The sequence below is a fragment of the Pholis gunnellus genome, assembly GCF_910591455.1.
Source record: "Pholis gunnellus genome assembly, chromosome: 14".
In the NCBI taxonomy this organism is placed as follows: domain Eukaryota; kingdom Metazoa; phylum Chordata; class Actinopteri; order Perciformes; family Pholidae; genus Pholis; species Pholis gunnellus.
In genome coordinates, this window is record NC_136541.1 from 10499364 (window position 1) to 10521142 (window position 21779).

The 21779-nt window shown below is 43.6% G+C and overlaps 1 protein-coding gene across 7 annotated transcripts; it reads right to left on the minus strand.

Moving 5' to 3' along the window:
• Window positions 1-655: 655 nt before the first annotated feature.
• Window positions 656-20583, minus strand: LOC306705764 (abl interactor 1-like; the record flags this gene model as incomplete). 7 transcript variants are annotated; one of them, XM_079172600.1, is made up of 11 exons in its annotated part: window positions 20455-20581; window positions 16008-16175; window positions 11902-12078; window positions 8620-8634; window positions 7780-7880; window positions 7326-7466; window positions 5951-6051; window positions 5219-5434; window positions 3559-3648; window positions 962-1147; window positions 656-831 (listed from the first exon to the last, which is right to left on the minus strand). In XM_079172600.1, the coding sequence occupies exons 1-11, from the start codon at window positions 20569-20571 to the stop codon at window positions 656-658; spliced, it is 1488 nt and encodes a 495-aa protein (XP_079028726.1). In that variant the 5' UTR covers window positions 20572-20581. The 7 variants fall into 7 exon arrangements, with proteins under 7 accessions (XP_079028726.1, XP_079028731.1, XP_079028725.1 ...); XM_079172605.1 differs by lacking the exon at window positions 8620-8634 and having other exon boundaries at window positions 7780-7883; window positions 20455-20583; XM_079172599.1 differs by lacking the exon at window positions 8620-8634 and having other exon boundaries at window positions 5963-6051; window positions 7780-7883.
• Window positions 20584-21779: the final 1196 nt, after the last annotated feature.

Here is a 21779-nt window from a genome sequence, read left to right on the forward strand (position 1 = left end):
TAATGCACTTGTTGATGTCTGTTTGTCCTTTTCGGGTTGTTGTTGTTTGTCTTTTATAAGGTATGATGGATGTTTTTGAAAGGAGGGAACGGTCGGTCTGCTGGTCTACAGTGCAAATAAAGGGGTAGGAGCGTCTGCGCAGCATTTTGTCCAAAGAATGCTACACTGCCTCATGAAATCCTACTAATACTTCACTGTCTGGATCTACTGCGTACTGGAAATACTGGTTGCGTATACACTAAACCACTAAATCCTAGATTTACTTGGCATTGTTTGAAATTACTCCGTAATGTCTTGCGAGGCAAAATGTGACCGTTAAGAGTTTGAGAAGTGCTACCGAGCTATGCGGGTGTAACAGCGGTAGCAGAAAGGCCTTCATCTCCTCCCTTTCGTCTACAGTGTAAACTAACAGACCCCAGTCCAAAGCTTCAGCACCCTCCGTCTTTGTGCGACACGTGTTTTTTTGGGAGCATGACAAAACCGTGCAAGCACAAGCCCCCCCCCCCCCCCAAAAAGAAAAGAAAAGCATTTGAAAAATCCACCATGGCACTTCATTCAAAACGGAAGCTGTACGAACTGCAAAACATCTGTACATCCTCGCGGTTTTACCGCCGCTCAAAACTTGCAGTGCCATTTTGGGTGTGTTTTTTGTGTTTTAGTCAGCATAGTGCATGATCGACTCGACGTAGTTTCCTGGGAAGAGTCCGGTGACGCCGTTAGCGACACCTTCATACCAGCCGTCATCGTTTTTCTTGATTATGTAGATGATGGCTCCCTCCATGAAGGACAGCTCATCCTCCTTGTCCTTGCTGTAGTCATAGATGGCCACAACTGGGGGGGGAAAAAGACAAAATCAACAAAAGTTATCGTTACAAACATGTAAACGAACATTAAGTTGAGTGGTTTTTTTCCCCGTAACAAAGTCAGTTTTGCAGAAGAAAAGTGGAAAGCTGCCACTAACCTTTCTCTAAATAAACCTTGGGGGCCCAGAGGGGGTCTCCGTCAGAGTAGGGGTCGCTGTAATGGACCACCGCGGCTTCCTCTTCCTCATAGTCCACCGGTGGGGGAGGAGGAGGGGGAGAGGGCTCCTCAAACACACCCATGTCCTCTGGGGGAGGCGGAGGAGGCGGGGCGGGGCTGTCTGTTACTGAAGGAGGAGAGAACAGTGGAGGAGAAGAAAATCATGAGAGAAAATAAGCAAGAGGAAAAAGGAGCGCACAGATAACGTGTTTGCTCTCCTGGTCTCATCCATTTCAAAATGTCTCTCTTTAAATTTATTCTATTTGTTGTTCCTTTTGCTCGGATGTATTCTGGGTCCACCATGGCAAAGCAATCTGTAACAAGAATTTGATTCTGTGACTATTTTTTTGCAACAAAAAATGTCACAGTGAAGAGGGACAATGAGACTTTAAACTCGCATACATAATGTTAAATGAATGTTTCCATATTGACAACCATCATGTAGGCCAACAGAAACCTTCATGAACCCGGTTACTGTGGAGACTTACGCATTTAAATGTTCACTAGAGGGCAGCTTTGGGTCATTTCTGCTCTTTAGTATGCAAGTCATCCTACAGCTTCAACTACTACTACTACTACTACTACTACTACTACTACTACTACTATTCAGATACTGTGGAAATAATTGAAATACTGAGGTAATCACTAGTTCAGTTATATTTTCTTGTACATTCTACGTTTTATTTGAACTTACGGGATGTTGTTTTACTTATTGAGCCTAAAAACGATGTTTCAGATTTGTTTTAAAGCCTCTCCTATTTATTTTTTACGATGGCCTCCTCTTCATTCACAAACTTGTAGGATGTGTATTTTAGTCTTCCCCTGAGAAATGAGCAGCGGCATTAGAAGCATGCAGCCTGAATATTTCCTTGAGTCAGTTGTGAGTATTTACTCACACAGTCGGTGTGCTTCTGTGTCTGAAGGCTAAAGGTTCAGCAGAAAAGGACCCGTCATCCGCGTCTCTTACTGGCTTAATAACTCACACCATTCATTAAGCGGGAGAAAAGCCTGACTTGGTCCTGACACTCTTCCGCTGCTGCTACAGTCTTTTAAACACATTCATGTCCAGAGATGAAAGAAAAAGTCAACCTCCTTGTCAAACTAATTCATAAGCCGGCTCTTGAATTAAACAGACCAGAGAACTGCTTACATATCTTTTTTCTCCACCGGTTTAACAATTTACTTCTAATCTTTTTAAGCATTAAGAGCTGAAAATCCTTCACAATATAACAAAAGCTGTCTTGCATTTTATAAGTCCAGTCCACCAGCCCTTTAAGGTCTGTGTAAACACAGCATACCTTACAGTCTACGCATGCTATGTAGTTGGCGGGGACTATATCTGACTAACTATTCCCTAGAAAAAACTGTGTCGATAGTAAACTACAATTTGAAAAGCATGTGTTTCAAGTGATTATATATGACATCAGCATTTCTTGGCTTATTGTTTGGATATTTCTTCACGGTGGATTACTTGTTAAATCATTACTGAGACCCTCTTTGTCTGTTCAGTCAGGCGGGCGGCTATCGCTGGTCCTACTAACGAGCCTTCTTCTGTTATTTACATATTAATCCCTTGTTTCTGGTGGGACATGTGACATGCTTCACTTCCTGTGTGCCTCGGTCTGCTTAGAAGAATACGAGGAAAAGAAAGCTTAACGGAGACAGGTTCACAGTCCTTTATATCAGAATGTTTACTGGTTTAAGACCATAAGTATGTAAATAATCCATCCTTTGTATGACTCATATCCAGTAGTGCAGCAGGCCGGCAGTCTGCACCAACCAGACGAGCACAGACAGTTGGATCGCTACGCCGCTGCATTTCTCCACACATGCGGTCGGTGAATCAGGACACGAGCATCAGGTCACATTTTCTCTCCTCGGTGGACATGAGGAACGGGACGCAGGCTTTTCCGTGATCCATCACCATGGCAACAGACAGTCAGCCCCCCCCCCCCCTCTCCCCAGACCCCAAATACAGTGCAAGGGAAGGTGTGCCGAGTGTAGCGAGCCACAGAGCAGAGTGTAGAAGTGAGGCTGCGTGTAGATGTTGAGGCCGTTTCAGAGCATTGATAAGAGATGTGATGAACGGTGTCTCTCTATGTATGTTAATGGAGACCTGAAATACGACCAATATGACTTAAAATCTGTATCGAGATAGATTTAACAGATCTGCATTCTATTCTCCCTTCATAGACATTCAGTGAAAACTGTGCTTTGAGTAAATTTATGTCGTTAAGAGATTTGTAATGTAGGTCGTTCAATACATTCAGTTTTCTGTTCAGCCCCACCGACTGTACATACTGTATGTGTGTTTAATGCAACTGTGTGGTAGTGAATGTGTCTCTGAGTAAGTGGATGTGAATGTGAAGAGTCATCTTTATAAGAAGATTTTTTGAAGACTATTTGAGATTTTTGGAAACGCACAAGTGCACAAGTGAGTGTGTGTGTGTGATAAATAATGGGTTTAATTGAACTCACACATGTGTATCTGCTTAAACTCAGTGCATGTGCATGTTTTTAAATGGACTTTCTACTTACTGCTCTCCTGCATTCTGGCAACAAAGCCGGTCAGAGGGATCTGTGGGGTGAGCTGGACCATTGGAGGAGGAGGCGGAGGAGCCACAGACACTGGAGCAGCAACACCCAGAGAGGCAGACAAAGCAGCAGAGAGACAGAGAGGGAGATGGAGGTGGTGGACAGGGAGACAGAGAACGTCAAGGGAAGAGCAAACAGACATACCAGAGGAGATAAAGTCCAAACACAGAATGGAGAAAGAGAGGCGCACTTAAGAAAACAAAAAAAGCTGGTGAGTGAGCGAAACAGTGCAGAAAGCATTGCTGAGCAACTCATTTACACATTTTCCAATCATTGTTCTTTTGTGTGCTGCGTTTTTCAAGCTAGGCAAAGGAGGCAATTCGTCTCATCTCGGTCTGGAAATCTCCCTCATCAGCATCCGATTCACATCAAGAGGCTGTAGCTAGCAGCATGTTTCCGCGCCGGTGAACGAGCTGCAAAGCACGACACGGACCTAAAGACATGACAGTGGCAAGGTGGCAGCTCAGGAGCTGTGTGGTAGGAATAACAAGGCGTGTGTGTGTTCTTAAAAAAATGTCTGGATCAAGTGCTACATTCAGTCCACCCTTTACTGAACAGCCTAGCATCCATACAATCCCCATCTTCTGTCTCTAGAATGGGGCTTTTTGCTGCATATTCTTTCTGTTTTTTAAAAGGAGATAAACAAACAGACAAACACAGCTTTCCTCACTGATGAAGACATGATGTCACACGAGCGCACGCCAGGTCTGACTCATAAATCACATGTAATGGAAAAAGCGTCTGTGAACTCACTGGGCAGTAATGTCTTATTATTCCCCCCCTGCTCTCACCGCAGAGCCACATCCATCTACAGCTACGCCCCCCCGAGAGATCAATGAACTCCCTCATGCTCTAACTAGCCTTCTTTTTTCCTGCTATAAGGCTTCCACTACATTCAGCAGAAATCCAAAATGTATATTTCACTTGAATTCAATTTCAATGAGTTGACATTACGGAGATCGCATGCTGACCCAGTTACAGACCCCGGTCGATGCAGCTCTGCATCATTGTCTCTCTCCTCCCAGACAAGACAAACAGCCCCCTCCGTCTGTGCCAAGGAAGATGCTTGTCCTTTGAGGGAGAGAAGCCATTAGATGAGAATGGCTCGGAGTGATGCCTGCCAAAATAAATTATATCTTCTGACAGAAAATATGCATATGTCCTGGGTTTCCCCTTGTCTCGCAGCTATTTATGTGTATACTGCCCTGAAATGCCTCCCGCCTGCCTGCCTGCCTCTGCTGAACAAGAAGCCTTCTCCGGCTGACTAAAGTGATAAAGTCATAACTCAATTACAAATGGTAATGAAACGCTCTGCACAGCAGTGGTGAGGTGGGAAGGTTTCAACATACCCTGACTTCAGTAATTATGGTTCATCATTCATTTTCATTAGCCTCTGGAAGGGCTAGCCCAAGCATATCTTTTAGACCCAGAGGATCGTTTTTCGAGCAGTTTCACATAATTATAGATTGTGGAGTCAAAACGCACGACTGCCAAGAACGGACAGTAAAATACAAGCTTCCTCTCGTCTTTATACATTCTGTATGAGAGAGTTTCATCATGTCAGATAAGTCTATTCCTACGCACCAACCATCTCGTGAGTTACCTAAGTTCTGTGGGTAGGCAGGACCCCCGTTGATGTGGGGCTGCTGGGAAGAGACGGAGGGCGCGCGGCGGTAGGTGCCGGTGGCCGACACCATGGAGGCCGAGGAGGTGGTGGAAGAGTTGTGACGGGAGACCTGGCGGGAGATGGTGCCGAACTGGGACATGGGTATGGGACCCAAGCCGGGGCCCTGGGGCACCGAGGCAGAGGAAGTCACCGCTGCAGGACAGGAGAGTGTGAAGTGTTAATAGTATGCACTCATTTTCAGTATATTTCCATGCAAAATGTGAGAAAAAAAAGAATAGGTTGCTGCTGCTATGATAAGAGCGTTGAATTCAGTTTACTTCCACTAAATAAATAAATAAAAATAAACAGAACAAACAGTACAATGAAAACCTTTTTGAGCAAAACTCTTATCTTGTTCTTAACCACTTTTATATTTCTTGTGTGTCCTGTCCTAATTTTATTCCTTTGCTTCCTGCAAGATGCAAACATTTGCAATGTTTCCTCATAGGTATTTTATACAAGCTGAAACACTAAGTTAAGGCCTGAATAAAGTTAAATGCTGATAATTTTTCTCTGATTTACATAAATATATGTATATATATACATAAATAGGGCAAGTGACACACAGGGACAAACCGAGCCTTCAAATACAATATTACTGTAACCAGCAGTGAGTCGTCACTGTGTACATCTGTGATGAGCAGTAAGGGTACGGCTGCTGAGACTCACCTTGGCCCATACTGGGAGGGGAGGGGGTGGGAACTGCCAGTGGAATACCGCCTCCACTGCCTCCGCTGTTCTCCCTGCTGCCACTACCACCACTGCTGCCACTGCAGACGGAGTTAGAAAGAGTCTTCACGGTGATCATTAGAGGATGTGCGTGTGACAAACTTTAATTACATGACAGGGTTTTGACATCCCATCATTACTCTCTCACATGTCATTCTGTCATTACAATATCATCGTCGCTGTGGCAACATATTCACAGTTCTGCGAATGCGCCGTCTGGCACATTCGCACATCAAAACTGGGCACAGATTTCGGGAGCACACAGTTACATTTGCAGTTACAAACAACACGACAGCCAAGGCTTGTTTGGAAGGCATAAAGAACCATGATCAAATCTGTAAAGCTCAGACTAAATGAGTAACTACACTTCGCCTTTAGCTGCTGGAATGTTATATAAATTGTGTAGTTATCATGAGCAAGAAATAGAGATAAAAGTTGAATGCCATGCTGAACTCTATGCTCTATGTAATAGCTTTAGTTAGCTGCTGATATTAAGACAGACAATATTTTAATTGGAAATGCAGTCTTCCTTTTAGCAAACAGTAGCACCAGTACTCTCTGGTGCCGTGACACTGTGTTGTTGTGGATACATGGGTATAATGGATGGATGGACATATTGGTGCTCCAGCCACATGGATCTGTACAATAACAACGACTAGGATGGTCAAAGTAAAAACAAGAAAAACACAAGCTAAGACTATAAAGTTATCAGGCGAGTACAGCGATAAACTGAGCAGTTGAAGATCAAAAGATACGCAGGTGTTTTCACTTCCGATTGATTACGCGTCCTCTCAGGATTAAGTTTGGATTTCAATCAATTAAGCACACACAGCGTGGAGGAGAGGTCTAATTAGCTTTTATCTGAAGCACCTGTGGGAGTGAAGGAAGGCTGGCGTGTAGAGCCTTTAGTGAAGTAAGTCACAGGCAACAGGCCTTTGTCACAAACACAGACATGTTGACATATCACAGTAGGAAACGCACGGTTATAAATAATTAAATAAATGATGGCTTAATTACATCAAGCTGTCGACAGCAGGGTTAACACAGGTGTAATTAATAGGATTAATTATGGCCCTGTTACGCCGTGGTATTGTGTATGCTGGCTCACACTAACTACAATGGGCAATGGGACCGTCATTATTTTTTTTATCAATTGCACCTGTGTTTACCCTGCTGTGACAAGTCAAAATGGCTGCTGTGAAAGGGGCCTTTTGTGCACGCTGACTCACTGCCATACCGGGTCACTTAAGTAGAACAGAGACATTGGTTTATTATTATTACAGCTTTGCGGCACTGCATTCACTCCTGGGATTACCTGTGTGTCCTGGGCCTCTGGTTGAGCGAGGCTGTGCGTGCGGGGCTGTGCTGGTTGCCCAGTCGGGCCGGGCTCGTCATGTAGTCATTGGGCACCACTGGAGGCTTCACCGGCTCCAGGGTCTTATAGGGAGTGTTACGCCTGGGTACAGATAAACACAGCCAAAGTGGACGCAGTTACTTCTCAGTGTTTTCATGAAGTGAGAGGAGCTACTTTGGGCTTTTACAGACATTGTTTATGGAGCATCAGGTGGGTCCTGGTGTTTGTGACAACCACTGTGTAATGTAGGATTAGTCTCAAACTGACAGTATTAACATATAAAAGGTACAATGGTGTAATGATCCAGAGTGCCTATACCGCGAACGTATTTCCTTCTGTTTGTGCAAGAATACATATACACAGAATACATTTTAAAAGTATTTTTAAAACTACGACCACAGCTGTATGTTCTTACCCCAGGGTACCACGACCAGCCATGGGGGGGCTTGGGGGTTTCTGTGAGGGTGGGGTGGTCCTGGAAAGTGTCCCTCCCCTTCCTGCCGCATTGTTCCCATGTTGCTAGAGGAGCAAAGAGAAGTTAAAACATTATTTTTGCATAATCTGAGGAGCTGACACCAGTGTTTCTCCTGCCAATGCATATTTAGGCTGAGGAGGAGTCAATTAAACCTTTAAGGACGAAGCCAAACTTTTGTTCCAACGAGCATCTCATCCTAAATTTCAACCAAGCATAACTTTTTGAAGAAACACTGGCACAAAGGCTTTTTTACCATATAAAGACATAGACTAGGACACGAAGAGAGACATGAAGGGGCAAAGCGAACAGAAGGCAGCACTATGTAGGTGACTGGCTGCCTTTGTGGATGTCTCTCTGTAAATGGATGAGGATATAACAGGAGATAGGAATATGTGTTACGGGTAGTTACTGTAAATATTAAATATACTATTTCATATCTCTTGTTACCATGTTTCTGCATTTACTGTATATGTACATACATATAGGGTTGAACCTATAAAGTATATTCATGGTAGAGTTATGGTATGTTTATACTCACAATAGTTAAGTTAAAAAAGGTAAATTAAGTTAATTTAAGTTAATCGATGTCAACTGGTGACAACAGGAAACAAGAGACACAGCCGGTGTAATGACACAGCTTTGTAGCATCGTAATAAATCAGCTATTTCATGGAATCATTTTTGTTCAGTGAAAACTTCATTCCAGGTTATCAAAATCTAAAATTCATGTAAATGTTTTTACAAACCACAGAAAAATAAGAGAAAGACATCCATCTCTTACCTTGGCCTTAAGCCACTGAGAGCAAGCAGGCAAAAAGGAAGACAGAAAACAAGATATGCTCATCGGTTAATGGTTAAAGTGAGCTTAGTGAAAGCAAGTGTGATATTTAAGCAGTATGCAGAAACGGTACATATTTACAAACAGTATATAACGTTTAAGAAGAGCATCATGAATAATAGAATAAGACGGTAGAGAAATCTAGAATCTAATGAAACATGTTGCCCCGAGACTCATGTGGTTTGAACTAACCAGCTGGCCAAATGAACACATGCTGAAAACATGATGTTTGAGTCGAGGGTCTCTTCCTTTCTAATGTGTGATGTTTGTGTCAGTTGCCAGTATGTGTGAATGTGTGCGTATGTGTGTGTGTGTGTGTGTGAAAAGCTTGGGGAAATATAGCAGCTTTTCAAGCTACCAACGTCAACAGACTGGGCAAAGAGGAATTACAGCAATCAGTGATAATTATTTTAGACTAATATTATTTTCCTCTGGTGATTTAATAATACTGAATTATACATTTCTAATGTCAATACAAGCCAAATTGCCTTTGTCTTGATGACGTAATCTAATGCTATTTAATGCAACATTAACAGGTTCTAGCACATTTGGGGCTGAAGCTGGTGATGCTTTTTTAATTAGTATTTAATCTGTTTAGTTTACAAAATGTCAGAAAATAACTCAAAGCTTGCTTATTTCCCTGAGCCCCAAATCACCAGAATTATCTTCTATAAAGTCAGTCACCTGCCTGCTAGAAACCCACACCAAACAACCCAAATTAGGTTGTACTGACAAAAAAAGAGACCACTGACACATAGTGAAACTCCTCACCAACCCTGTTTGTGTGTGTGTGTGAGTGTGTGTCGGTGTTATAGACTGTAATCAGAATGAGAATCACTTAAATCGCTAGACACATTAGAAGTAATGAGCAGTGGCTGAGCTACATGACGTTTTAAGTGTCGCAAGAAGAAGAAACCCGGGTAGTAAAGCAAAGTCATAAATAACAGCCGTGAGATGTTCAGAGTGTAATGTGGTCGCAAACAATGTCACCCTGGTAACTGCCAGTAGTGCCAGTAAAGGCTGTTAAGGTGGAGGGGTGAGCACAGTCATCCGTAAATGTGTGAACGGGGTCTTTCCATGCTCGGGTCGGACTTCCCATCTGTCCATGGGTGACTTCCTCTAGTTATGTGGAGGAAAATCAGACGGGTGATGATCCCGGTCCACCACTACGAGGAGGAAATAGGCTGTAACGATGCAGTAATAATAAGCTGCCATTTCCCCACAAAGTATGAACTCACCATTAACAAATACAGAGACAAACGTACCCATTAACATGCATTCATATACTTCTCAGAGTACTTTACATTTCTGTCTATCTGTCTGTCTCTGTCTGATGCAGTAGTGAGTGTGACATGGTATCAATCCCTCTGAATTATTCACAAACATGCGAGAGAGAGACAGACAGACAGACAGAGAGAGAGAGAGAGAGAGACAGACAGACAGACAGACAGACAGAGAGAGAGAGAGAGACAGACAGACAGACAGACAGACAGACAGAGAGAGAGAGAGAGACAGACAGACAGACAGACAGACAGAGAGAGAGAGACAGACAGACAGACAGACAGACAGAGAGAGAGAGACAGACAGACAGACAGACAGACAGACAGACAGACAGAGAGAGAGAGAGAGACAGACAGACAGACAGAGAGACAGAGAGAGAGAGACAGACAGACAGACAGAGAGACAGAGAGAGAGAGACAGACAGACAGACAGACAGACAGACAGAGAGAGAGAGAGAGACAGACAGACAGACAGACAGAGAGAGAGAGAGAGACAGACAGACAGACAGACAGACAGACAGACAGACAGACAGACAGACAGACAGACAGACAGAGAGAGAGAGAGACAGACAGACAGACAGACAGACAGACAGACAGACAGACAGACAGACAGACAGACAGACAGACAGACAGACAGACAGAGAGAGAGAGAAAGAGAGAGAGAGCGCGAAGTGTTCAGCAGGAAAAATGTGGAATGGGATATTATGCATTTCTGTCCATGAACAAAAATGTAGCCACACACACACACACACACACACACACACACACACACACACACACACACACACACACACACACACAGAAATGGACTAGTAGCCAGGGAGGCTTTAATCTTTTTCTTCCAGCATAAAATTGTTTATCTAACCCTCATCAAAATAACTAAACTTGACTAAATCAAACGGTCCTCCCCAAATGTAGACTCCTAAAATGACTCTACACATGTCTGGGTAATGTAGTTTTAGTGGTGGCAGCATAAAGAGTTTCCTTCTCTACACAGGTATAACTGAAAAGGGGGGGGAAAAAGCTTGCACATGTTCCCGCATCTGCACTCATTTCTGCAGAGATCCATCATCCGCAGCATCCATGAATGATGCTTCATTTGCATAGCGGGCCAATGCCAAATCTGTGTCAGCGTGAGCCAGCTCTCGCAGGAGGAAACACCGGCTTTTTGAATTGGAATCAGCGGATGTTTGAAGAATCCGCAGACAGCCGCTATCTCAACAGAGACAGACAGGGGGAGAGGGGGATGAACTCAAACAAGCTGCGGAAATGTGGGACACCAGCAATCAATGCCCATAACTCTGTGTGTGTGTGTGTGTCTATACAACACACACACACACACACACACAAGCAAAAACACACAGAACGTTGCATAAAAGAGGAGAAGAAGAGGGGCGACGGCAAGATGGATCATGGGGAGAGAGAGAATGAAAAATTGAAGAAGGAGCCGGAAGAGGGTTGGAAGAATATTTTCCCACAGTTCAACAGAGGATGTGATGGCGTGCAGCACTTGGCCAATACGTCTCTTCTGCTCACACTAGGACGTCGTTAATGGGCATGAACGAAACCTCTGACAAACACAGATTTTCTTTTCAGCCGCAGTCAGCTACCCACTTCCCACATCATTCTGTCTGATACATTTCTAGGTGTGTCTGGACTTAATTAACTGAAAGGCCAGCGTATCGATCGGCTTGCAGTGTGAGTGGAGGAGAGACAGCCGAGCTTGTTCACATGAAAGTGGAAAGTGTGAACTCGACTAAGTATGTGCTTTCCTGTCCAGCGACATTGATTATCACTGGAAATCAGCATGCTACAACAAAGTAATGGCTTTGGGATTTAGCTTGCAACACTGGTTGTGGTGAAGCGAGAACAGTGTGGAAGTGTACAGAAAGCAGGGTCCTCTCAATGCGAGTAAATGAGTCAAAATGACCAATATCTGTCTTACTTTGACGCCGTGTCCCACGTCATCCAGCAGCGTGTAGTCGATGGGCTTTCGGATGTAGCGCACCGGCCGCTCCATGTTGCCGGGCGCGATGATCTTGTGTGTGCGTGCGGTGTTCTTATTGGTGGTCAGGATGCCGATCTCTCGACGGGCCACCTTCTCCTTGTGGATATCCACCGTCTGCAGGAGGTGAGAAACGAAGGAGGACATGAGTACAACAGACTTCAAATTGTTTCAAATGCTCCAAATGCTCCAAACGTATTGCATGTGTTTTAGACGGGTTATGATAACAGGTATATGATTTATACGTCCCCCTGTTTTGAAGAGAGAGAGAGATTTGATCATATTTCACTAAAAGGCCTCCCTGTGCCTGTTGCACTTATTTGCTTTTAATGCAAACCCAATACTTCCTCCGTCTGTTTCACATTAAAAGCCTCCCAGGAGCTCAGGGGGCAGAATCACCTCACCTCCCCGGTGAGATTTTATTGTAAAATATATATATTTTTATATATTTCTGAACCCGTCCTAAAATGACTGCGACAGGAAGAACATGGCCCCGTTTGAAACAAGAACACCTGACAGGAACCGCTCCATCTTTTAATTTAAGCATATTTATTATTGAAATATAATATTTATTTGAGACCCAGTCAATACTTGAGTGTTTTATATGATAATTTGCAGGAACAATTGCTGCTTCCTGCTTCACTTAGTTATTTCATACCTTGATTGTGTCCACCGACATCGGTTATCAACAGAGAGAAACTGAATTAAAATGTGTGTGTCTAAAAAGAGATTATCAAAGTAATGACAGTTTAGAAATCCAGCCAGTTTATCATTATTAAATCCTCCGACCTCCCACTGCTTGGACACACACACACACACACTCTCTGTCTATCCTCTGAACCACTATATGCTCCGTTGGCCGACACCCTGGGGCCCGTTTGACGAAGCTCTCCTCTAACCTCTCGCACCGGGAGCAACGGAAAATACCAGCGACCTCCATTTCTTCTGCGATTACGGTCGTTATCGCTCGCAGCACCCGTTCACAGCAGAGGCCTTAAGACTGGCTCTTTCATTTATGAATGATAGATGAAACTTGAATGATTGAGGGATTAAAAGGAGGGGGGGGGGGGGGGGGGGCTAAACGAAACGTGGGGAAGGACGGACGGCTTTATCTCAGGAATATGAGGTCACGCTTAGGAGAAGAGCGCTGACGAGTGTTTTAAAAGGACACACATGAAGCCATGAATGCTGTTAATCACGCTCTACATAGTGTACCTAGCCCTGCAGCTGAGCATACTAGATTGTCAAGGAGACTAATTTGATATTAAACTAAAACATAAACACAAGTGTGTGTTCACGTATGTGAGGGCATGTTTTGGAAGTAGATGTTTGGTTATTATGTGTGCGTGTGTGTGTGTGTGTGTGTGTGTGTGTGAGAAACAGCAACAAGGTCACTCATCAATCAGCCATCGCCTCTCTCTGGGGAGATGAAGAATCCAGCTGAGAGATTGAAAGTTTGATAGGTGTCGTGAAGTTGACCCACGGCCGGCGCGCTCTCTCGCTCTCTCTCTGACACGAAGTCTGTGTGCTGCACACGAGGTATATATAGACGACATGCTCGGCTCTCTTTTTTAGGAGAGGAAACTGAGGCGACACGCCCAGCTTCGGCTGGGAAGTAAGAAAGAAAGAGAAAAAAAGACACGCCTATTTCCTGCCAGTGATAGGCGAGTAGAGGTGGAGCGCAGATTAGAGAAAGCGAGAACAAAACTCCGAAAAAGAAGAAAAGGCACAGAGATAAAATACTGTAATGTGAAACTAGGAGCGGATTGTGGTGGGCTGTCATGATCAAAAAGAAATGGAAGAAGAAAGTAAAAGTGGGGATGGGACAGATGCTGAGCACATTTTCAGTTTCTAGATTTAAAATGGACACTTTTACTAAACTGTCACAACCCATCTTGTGTCTGTCGTGTAATAACATTAAAGAAGCATCCAGAGTCACTCTCGACAATGGGGAACAGTTGAAGCAGCAGTTGCAGCAAGCAGGGCGCACATCTGCAGCTGATGCCTGGACTCTGTGTTTCCTCTCCACAGGCATCACTGAACACAAAGTTAGGCCATCTTTATGAAACATGGTAACTGTTACCTAATCCTTGATGACGGACCTCTGTGCTCTCGCAATCTAATTGTCTTTTGTAATATCTTTACTCCATTAAACATCTGGCCGTCTGCTCAACCACTGCAGTGTGTTTCTGTGAGCAGATGGCACTGCGGTAACTTCCACTACTGGCTCCATATCTCTAAATCTGTACTTTAGCAAATGATTGTTCTCTGCAGTGCAGTTGAAACAACTTGTACATTTTTGTGTACTCTTGCTGAAGCGTTATTGGCTCGAGGAAAACACGATGCAGTCTGTATTGAAACTACGAGGCGTGTCGGTGAGTTCACGCGTCAATGATCTCGTACACGGCTCAGTAACACGTCTACAAATTCAGCCAGTTTCGACAGCAGACGCAATATTCTGGAGTTATGAATGAAACCTCACAAGTGCCTGCATCAGTGTCAATATCCTTTTTTGAATTTACCCTCAGATATAACTCTATGTACATCCTGCACTTGAGAGGATTTGGCCAGTTGGAATGGAGCAGATAGAGACACAGGTGCCTCGCGCTGCTTTGGGGGAGCCGCTCTGCTTTTACTAAACCTGCTGTGGTTTTGCATTTCGTGGCATTTCTGGTCCAACGTTGTGACAGCCTCCTCTGCGGCGTTTAAATCCTACAGAGACGGGGCTTGGGATTTGGCAGCAGTGCTCGGCTACCTTTTACTTTCTAATCCCATTTTAACTCTTTCGGGGCAGAAATTTGGGAAGCACAAAAATAAACACCTGGCACAACCAGGCAAGATAGAATGTCATTTCTTGGATGCATCGCCACTAGAATAATGAATCAAAGCGCCGGGGATGCACCTGTATGAGAGGCAGCTCAGGGTGAATTAACTTTCCTCTACCTGTGAGACATACAGTATCTACATTGTGACACTTTCAAGGACAAGAATCTTGATATGATAGTACCTTTCATAAACCTTTTAGGAAAAATACAGGTGCAAATAAATAAATAACTTTAATGATGGTTGTATCCGGTTAGCTTTACCTGTTCTGCAGCTCTAGTGTCGTGCATATTGGCTTCACTTCATCGTTAATGTTATTAGTTCCACCTGTGCTTTAACTGCATTAGTAGTCAAAATGACTGCTGTGAAAAAGAAGGATGGACAGACTGGGGCTGATGTGAGTCTCTCCCTCGGTTGACTCAGTGCCGACTATAGTTAAGTGACTATAAACTGGCTGAAGCGTTTCTGTCCAGTGTGGTCACAAGTCCTTGTGGAGCTATTGTACCCGAGGCAGAAGTATCAGCCGAGCAGCTCAAAGAACGATAAAAAAAGACTTTCGTTGTTCTTCATTAGACTTCGCCCGACTGTGCTCCATCCTGCAGCATGTGGAGTAAAGCGGAAGCTCAACTTGCTAACCAGGCGAGAGAGGCTGGCGTCAGGATTTCACTTCATCCCCGACAGCACACGGGGGGGGGGGGGGGGGGGGGGGGGGGGGCATTCACTGGCTGACAGGCAGGGTGGCCGGGCGAGAGGGGGGGGGGGGGGGGGGGGGGAGGACTGCTGATGAAGCAAGAGGGACTGGAGAGGGGCTTTTGGGGGGGGTTTGGCAGCTCCAGTGTGATCCATGGCCCCGCCATGTCTGTCTTTATAAAGCGTGACTGGGTCCCCGTCACTATGACACAGGATAATACCGGCAGGTTTCTACTTTATTGTACTCCAATAGGTTTAAGCATCAGATGACAATCCTGAAAAAAAACACACCTTGATCCACCAATGTCCCTCATCACGGATGGAAATAATTTGTAAATATAAACCGTTCTTCTGTTTGAGGTGAGAACATGGTGGTGAGTGGGACGTGTCTCGTGTGGAAATGTAGATTCACTAAAGTGTAATTATAGGCTTCCGTCTAAAAAAGATAGGTATATAAAGGCCCCTGGACATTATGCGTTGACATAAATGCAATAGGGTCGGAGTGTCTTCCAGCACTGCGGTGTGTACCTGACCTGGGAGATGTGGTTGATGGAGGACTCCATGCGTCGCAGTTGCGAGGCCTGGATGTCCAGCAGCTGCAGCACATTGTTGGCTAAGGCGTTGATCTGGTAGGCCACGCTGGCCAGAGACTGGGTGGTGTAGGCCTTGGTCTCCTCCAGGGCCTTCTTCTTGTCTTGAGCCTGGCAGAAAGAGGAAAAAGAAGGAAAGAGAGGAAGAGAAAACACACGTCAGTGGAAGGATGTGTGTGGGCGGGAGGATATAGAGAAGTTGGCAGAGGGAAGTAAGGTGTGTAAGCTCCAAAAAAACAGCCCCGTTAAGATCTGAAGGGAAGTGAAACAAGAGTTCATAATTCTCAGAGGGAATGACTTTGTGGACGCAAAGCAGCCTGGAATTGGACAACAATAATTGTCGAATAACCCAGATGGACAACGTGGGGACAGGTGCATGGTGGGAGTTGAGCCAAGGGAGCAGGAATGCCAAGACGTTTTTTTTGGGATCCCAAATATCCACCATCTGTTGGTGGATGCCTTTAAATAGCAACGGGACTGAATGGACATATTTATAGTTTGGAAACGAAACGGGGGAAATGCAGCCACACGGAGAACCAGTCCAACAGAGGACTGACAGTCTTTTGCAGGACACTGCAAGCAGGACTACAACAAGAAATTACTGTCAATATGATTGATCCCTTGGAATTTACTTTTTCATTAACAAATTCGTCAATTAGTGCATAAAATGACTACCAGTCACTCAACTAACTTGTTTCACCAAAAGCCAAAACAATTTCAGTACTTCAGTGCATGACTTGTTACGTACTTTATATTTTTATATTTTAGCAATAAGCGTAGCTTAGCATAAAAATGGAAATAGGGGGGAAACGGCTAGCTTGACTCTCTCTAAAAAAAAAATAAGAACTAAGCCTACGTAACAGCATCTCTAATGCTCACTTAAGAACATATTGCACAAAAACAGAACTGTAACAACAAGTTGCGGTTTCACAGGAAGTTAAGTGTTGAATCACTCTACCTTTATGCCAAACTGAGCCAATCATCTCGTGGCACTGCTTTCACACTTACAGATGAACATACAGATATGAGAGAGTGACATCAACCTCACATCTAACGCTAAAGCAAACTAGTCTCAAACTATCGAGCTTGATCTGTGGCTGTATGCCTAAACTGATCAGTCACTATGATTCTTTTTTACTTTTAAAGCTCTGATCTAGAATCCCATAAATGCAGTGACTCAAAGACATTGGCTGTGATTTACCAGCTGTCACCAAGCAATAATAATGGTTTGTGTTTGGCTGCATGAAGCTAATAACCTGCGCCATGACACCACTTAACCTGCAGCACCAATCTCTGTTGCAGATGTCTGGTGGTACTAACAGGTCAGCTGATCTCTGCTGATCTCTGCAGAGGAAACAATACCGGCTTACTCAGCATTATCACAGAGACCGGAACAGGTCCTCATACCTGAGCTTATAGGAAAACCGCTGACTTGTGTTTCCGAGGACACATACAGACTACTAAAACACCTCGCATTTTACTATTCTCATGAGCCCCCGTGAAAATGAAATACAGAAAATAATAGATAACATTAGCCACCCACTGATACCTTTAACAAAGTGCAACGCTCGCATGAGGAGATGGAAGAAGAAAAGGTGTGAGCAGGGATTCAAACTGCTAACGGAATCAAATTTAAAAGTCTGAAAATATCCTGAATAGAAAACCCTTCACAATAATTGCCTACATCTTTCTTATACACATTGTTATAATTCTCTGTTTCTCCTGCTTTGAGATATTGTGTTTCATATTAAGCCAACAAAAGGCTTTTTGTAAGGGCTCCACTTGGAATTTCTTCTCTGTTAAGCACCAGACTCAACCTTAACAATGCATAGTGCTGACAGTGCCATATCCTGCTGAACACCAGGTCTGATACTGGAATATCATGACGCTCATGAGTCATGAATGAAACGGCAGTGAGTCAGAAAGGTTCTCCTGTGAGCTGACGGGGGATTTTAGCCGGGTCGACATCAGGGAAATATTAAGCAGAATGAGTTTCCATCTGACGCCCCCTTTCCTCACACATGTGCTTCTGGAAAAAAACGATTTCTCTTTATCTTGGAAACAAAAACTGAAACGGATACCTTCGAAAATGATGAAAGTACTGTTCAATAAGCCGAAATGTTACGACTCATTTACATAGAAACAGCAGCAAAGGACCTTCCAAAAACAGCACTTTTCAATGTTAACACATAAATCATCCAAAGAGTTGCTATTTTAGTGTACAAAGGCCTGAAGAAAGGTACCAACACAGCGGAGTTCTGCTTTCATCAGCAATCATTTTGCAGGTGTGACAGCTTTTCATTGGCCAAAAGAAATCTCATCTAAAAATAAAACTCTTTCAGAATAAGAGTGGATTTACACATCAGGGCATGTCACTGGCAGTGTGGTATTCTGAGATATGATGCTATTCTGGTTGATACTGTGAACGTGTAAACTGCATTTGTAAAATGTTAAATTTAGAGCTGTGTTACAGAAACATATTGCACGTCCAATATTACTGCTCACAGCCGGAGCATACGCTGTAATGACCTGCACAGCTTACTGCTAATTCCCTGTTGTGTTTGTCAAGTGGATTCAGATGCAGGATTGTAGATAATGATTTTAATGTCCCCGAAGAAATCACTGTTCCGTGAGAAGCGGCGTACATGCATCTTCATATAGGTATAGAAGCATCATCACACCGTCGGGTTTATGAACACAAAAGGGTCAAGCTATCAACCTGGTGTTCCTGACAAGATGTAGCCGGCGAAATCATCAGTTCATGTCCACACACTGTAAAACATCCATAAGTGAACATGTACGAATCAATATGTCAGCCACAGAAGCGTGACATTCCCTCTCAAACTGTCAACTGAATTGTACCTGTGAGACCTTAAATGACTTAATAACACAACCGTTGAGCTTAAAGTCCAAATTCTCGGGTAGCCTTCTGCATAATGATGTCGGGGCGAGCACGCTCCCAACACAGAGCTGTGCATGTGGAGTGTAACCGACTGATGGCAAGCAAGGCGAAGCGAATCCCACGTGTTATTACGGCAAACTGTGGGCTTCTCTCAGCAACACAGTCCAGATTTCCCCGTGCTGGAGCACAGTGGGGACCATTGAACCTAGTGACGGTCTGCGGTGTGAGCTCACACTCTCCCATATATCACACATTGAATTAATACATTCTCACTGTGGGCAAAGCAGCAGCGTGATGAGGTTTAGTGTGAGAGAACTCCTCAGGCTACAAATCCCAACAATTGTTTTAATATATTCTACACACCTTGGATCACTGTGATTGTGTCTGAGGGAGACCATCCAACATACACACAACTGGTATACGTTTTGTTTTGTGGGTGGGGAAATAGATAGTAATAATGACTCTCTTTAAACCTTCCAATTAAATGAGTAGAACAATAAGTGAAACTTGTATGGTCCCTGCAGGTTTGTCCCCAGTTTGGGAGCCACTGCTTCTGATTAATACTTGTTCCTGACTGACACTGATTCAACATTCAGTCTGTATATGCAAAAAGCAGCAGACGCACCTTTCATTAACCTGCACCATGCATTTGATTACAAGCAAATGATCCAGGGACATACTCTGCAGCCATGTTTTCAGCACTTCCAGCATCACGAGAAGCTTATCTACACATCTTGAGTCCTCAATGACTTATGTTTTCTCCCCAAGTCTTTAAGGACTTGACCCACATAATGATATATCCACTAATAAGCAAGTTAACAGTTGAGAGATGTTTAGCTCCTGTGTTAATGACTACATCTCTATAGTAGGGGCTTCACTCAATATGCTGCTACAGTTATACTGAGTTTAAAGTGACTAAGCGTACGTTAATAACGTCTACAAAATATTAGGAGGCACTTACAGCTCCGCTAATGTCACATTTATTTCTTGGCAAGAGTAAAATGACTCTTTAACGATTTAAGTCGTTTATAACGCTGTTATGGCGCCTTTTGGGGGGTTCAAGTCACGTGAAACAAGGATAATTAACGCTAACGTCTACATATATATATATATATATATAATATATGGTGTCACAGGTACCCATCAGAGAATGCAGTCAGTGACAAAACCACTCGGTCATAACAACGACACACCCTCTGTAAGCCCCCCCAGCAGCTTCCAACACGTCGAGTAGCCTTCAAACGAGACCACGGCTCCGGTAAACCGCGAGAAAATACCGAATTACGGCCATTAATCATTATACCAGGAGGAGAAGAAGAAGGCCACTACGTGCACCTAGCGGTTTTGAGGATCCCTTTAGTTCCGACCAACGTTTCCTGTCCCTGTGGTTTCACTACACTTCTAACGTTACTATTCAAGCACCGCAGACTCGACGGAGATCGCTGGCAAAATTCACCGAATTTAATGGCCGTTTTAGGCGTCTCTTACCTGAACATAATTGTTTTCACAGTATTCCGCAACCTTGGACAGGTTCTGGTAGCTTTCTACAAGAGATCTTTTACCGGCAGGGATTTCCTCCTCTAATAGCATTTGTAGCTCTGCCATCTTACATCCCTTTGCATTTCTCTCTCCTCTCTGTCCTTTTCTCTTTTTGTGTGTGTGTGTGTGTGTGTGTATGTGTGTGTGTGTGTCAGTGAGGCGAGGCGGTGATGCTGTGGTGTGTAGCTGAGAGAGGGGCTCCCCCGCCTGGCATTGTGGGGCCGCGAGCCTCCGGTTCACAATAGCCCTGTGACTAATGGCAGCTACGTTATAAACGGTGGCCAGTGATTGGCTGAGAGGCCGAGGGAGAAGAGCAGTGGACCAATTAAATTTCACTGTGATGACGTACAAGTCTATCAGTAAAGAATTCAGTTAAAATAATAACATTAATGATTATTTTAATAAACTATTTGGTTTTCAAGTAGTTTTATAAAATAATGAATTAGTATTATTGTAAAATAGCACGTGTAATATTAATGATATGTTTTTATAACACATATTATGTAAAACATTTCTTTCCCTCTTTTTATTTTTGTTTTTAAAATAAACACCACAAAAATACATACATCATAAAGTCAGATTATCCTGTAAAAAAGCAACAAACTACAAGCAAGTTCAAATAGTCTTACAGTTACAGCAATAACTAACATCAACATTATCGTCACCTATACAGTCGTCACACTTTCTAAACATAAATTGAATATATATCCTTCAACCATTATTGGTAATGGTAGTAACAGAAAGGCATGGCCTATATAAATACTTATACATAAAATATAAAACTTGAGCTATGAATTTGACACTATTAGAAATGCAGAAAATCCAATATGTGTCTCTATGAGATGAGAAAAGCACAGATAAAATGCACTATTGAGTTTTAAAGACATAGGCCTACTGTAGACTTTTCTCAGGTCCTGTGCTCCTCAGTGCTGTTTAATAACCTCACGACACTACATTTCCCATACATCACCGCGGTTTAAATCTCGGCTGAGAGGGCTTTGTGGGGCTTGAAGTAGTAAACGATCCACTACTCTGCGAAGCTTGTTCCACAAAAACTACATTTCCCAGACATACTTAGTAACCTGACGTTGACTGTTTGGCTCATCCTTGACCGGAGTCGGAATCGGCTTTCTACTGCATATTGCTGACAAACACCGGGCTAATGAAATAATTATTGCACCGGCGAATATGAACTTTTTGGTGAGTTTCCAACAAATCAGCCGTAGGGAGAATTAAATAATGTAATCTATTTGTGCTAAACCGACAATGTCTTA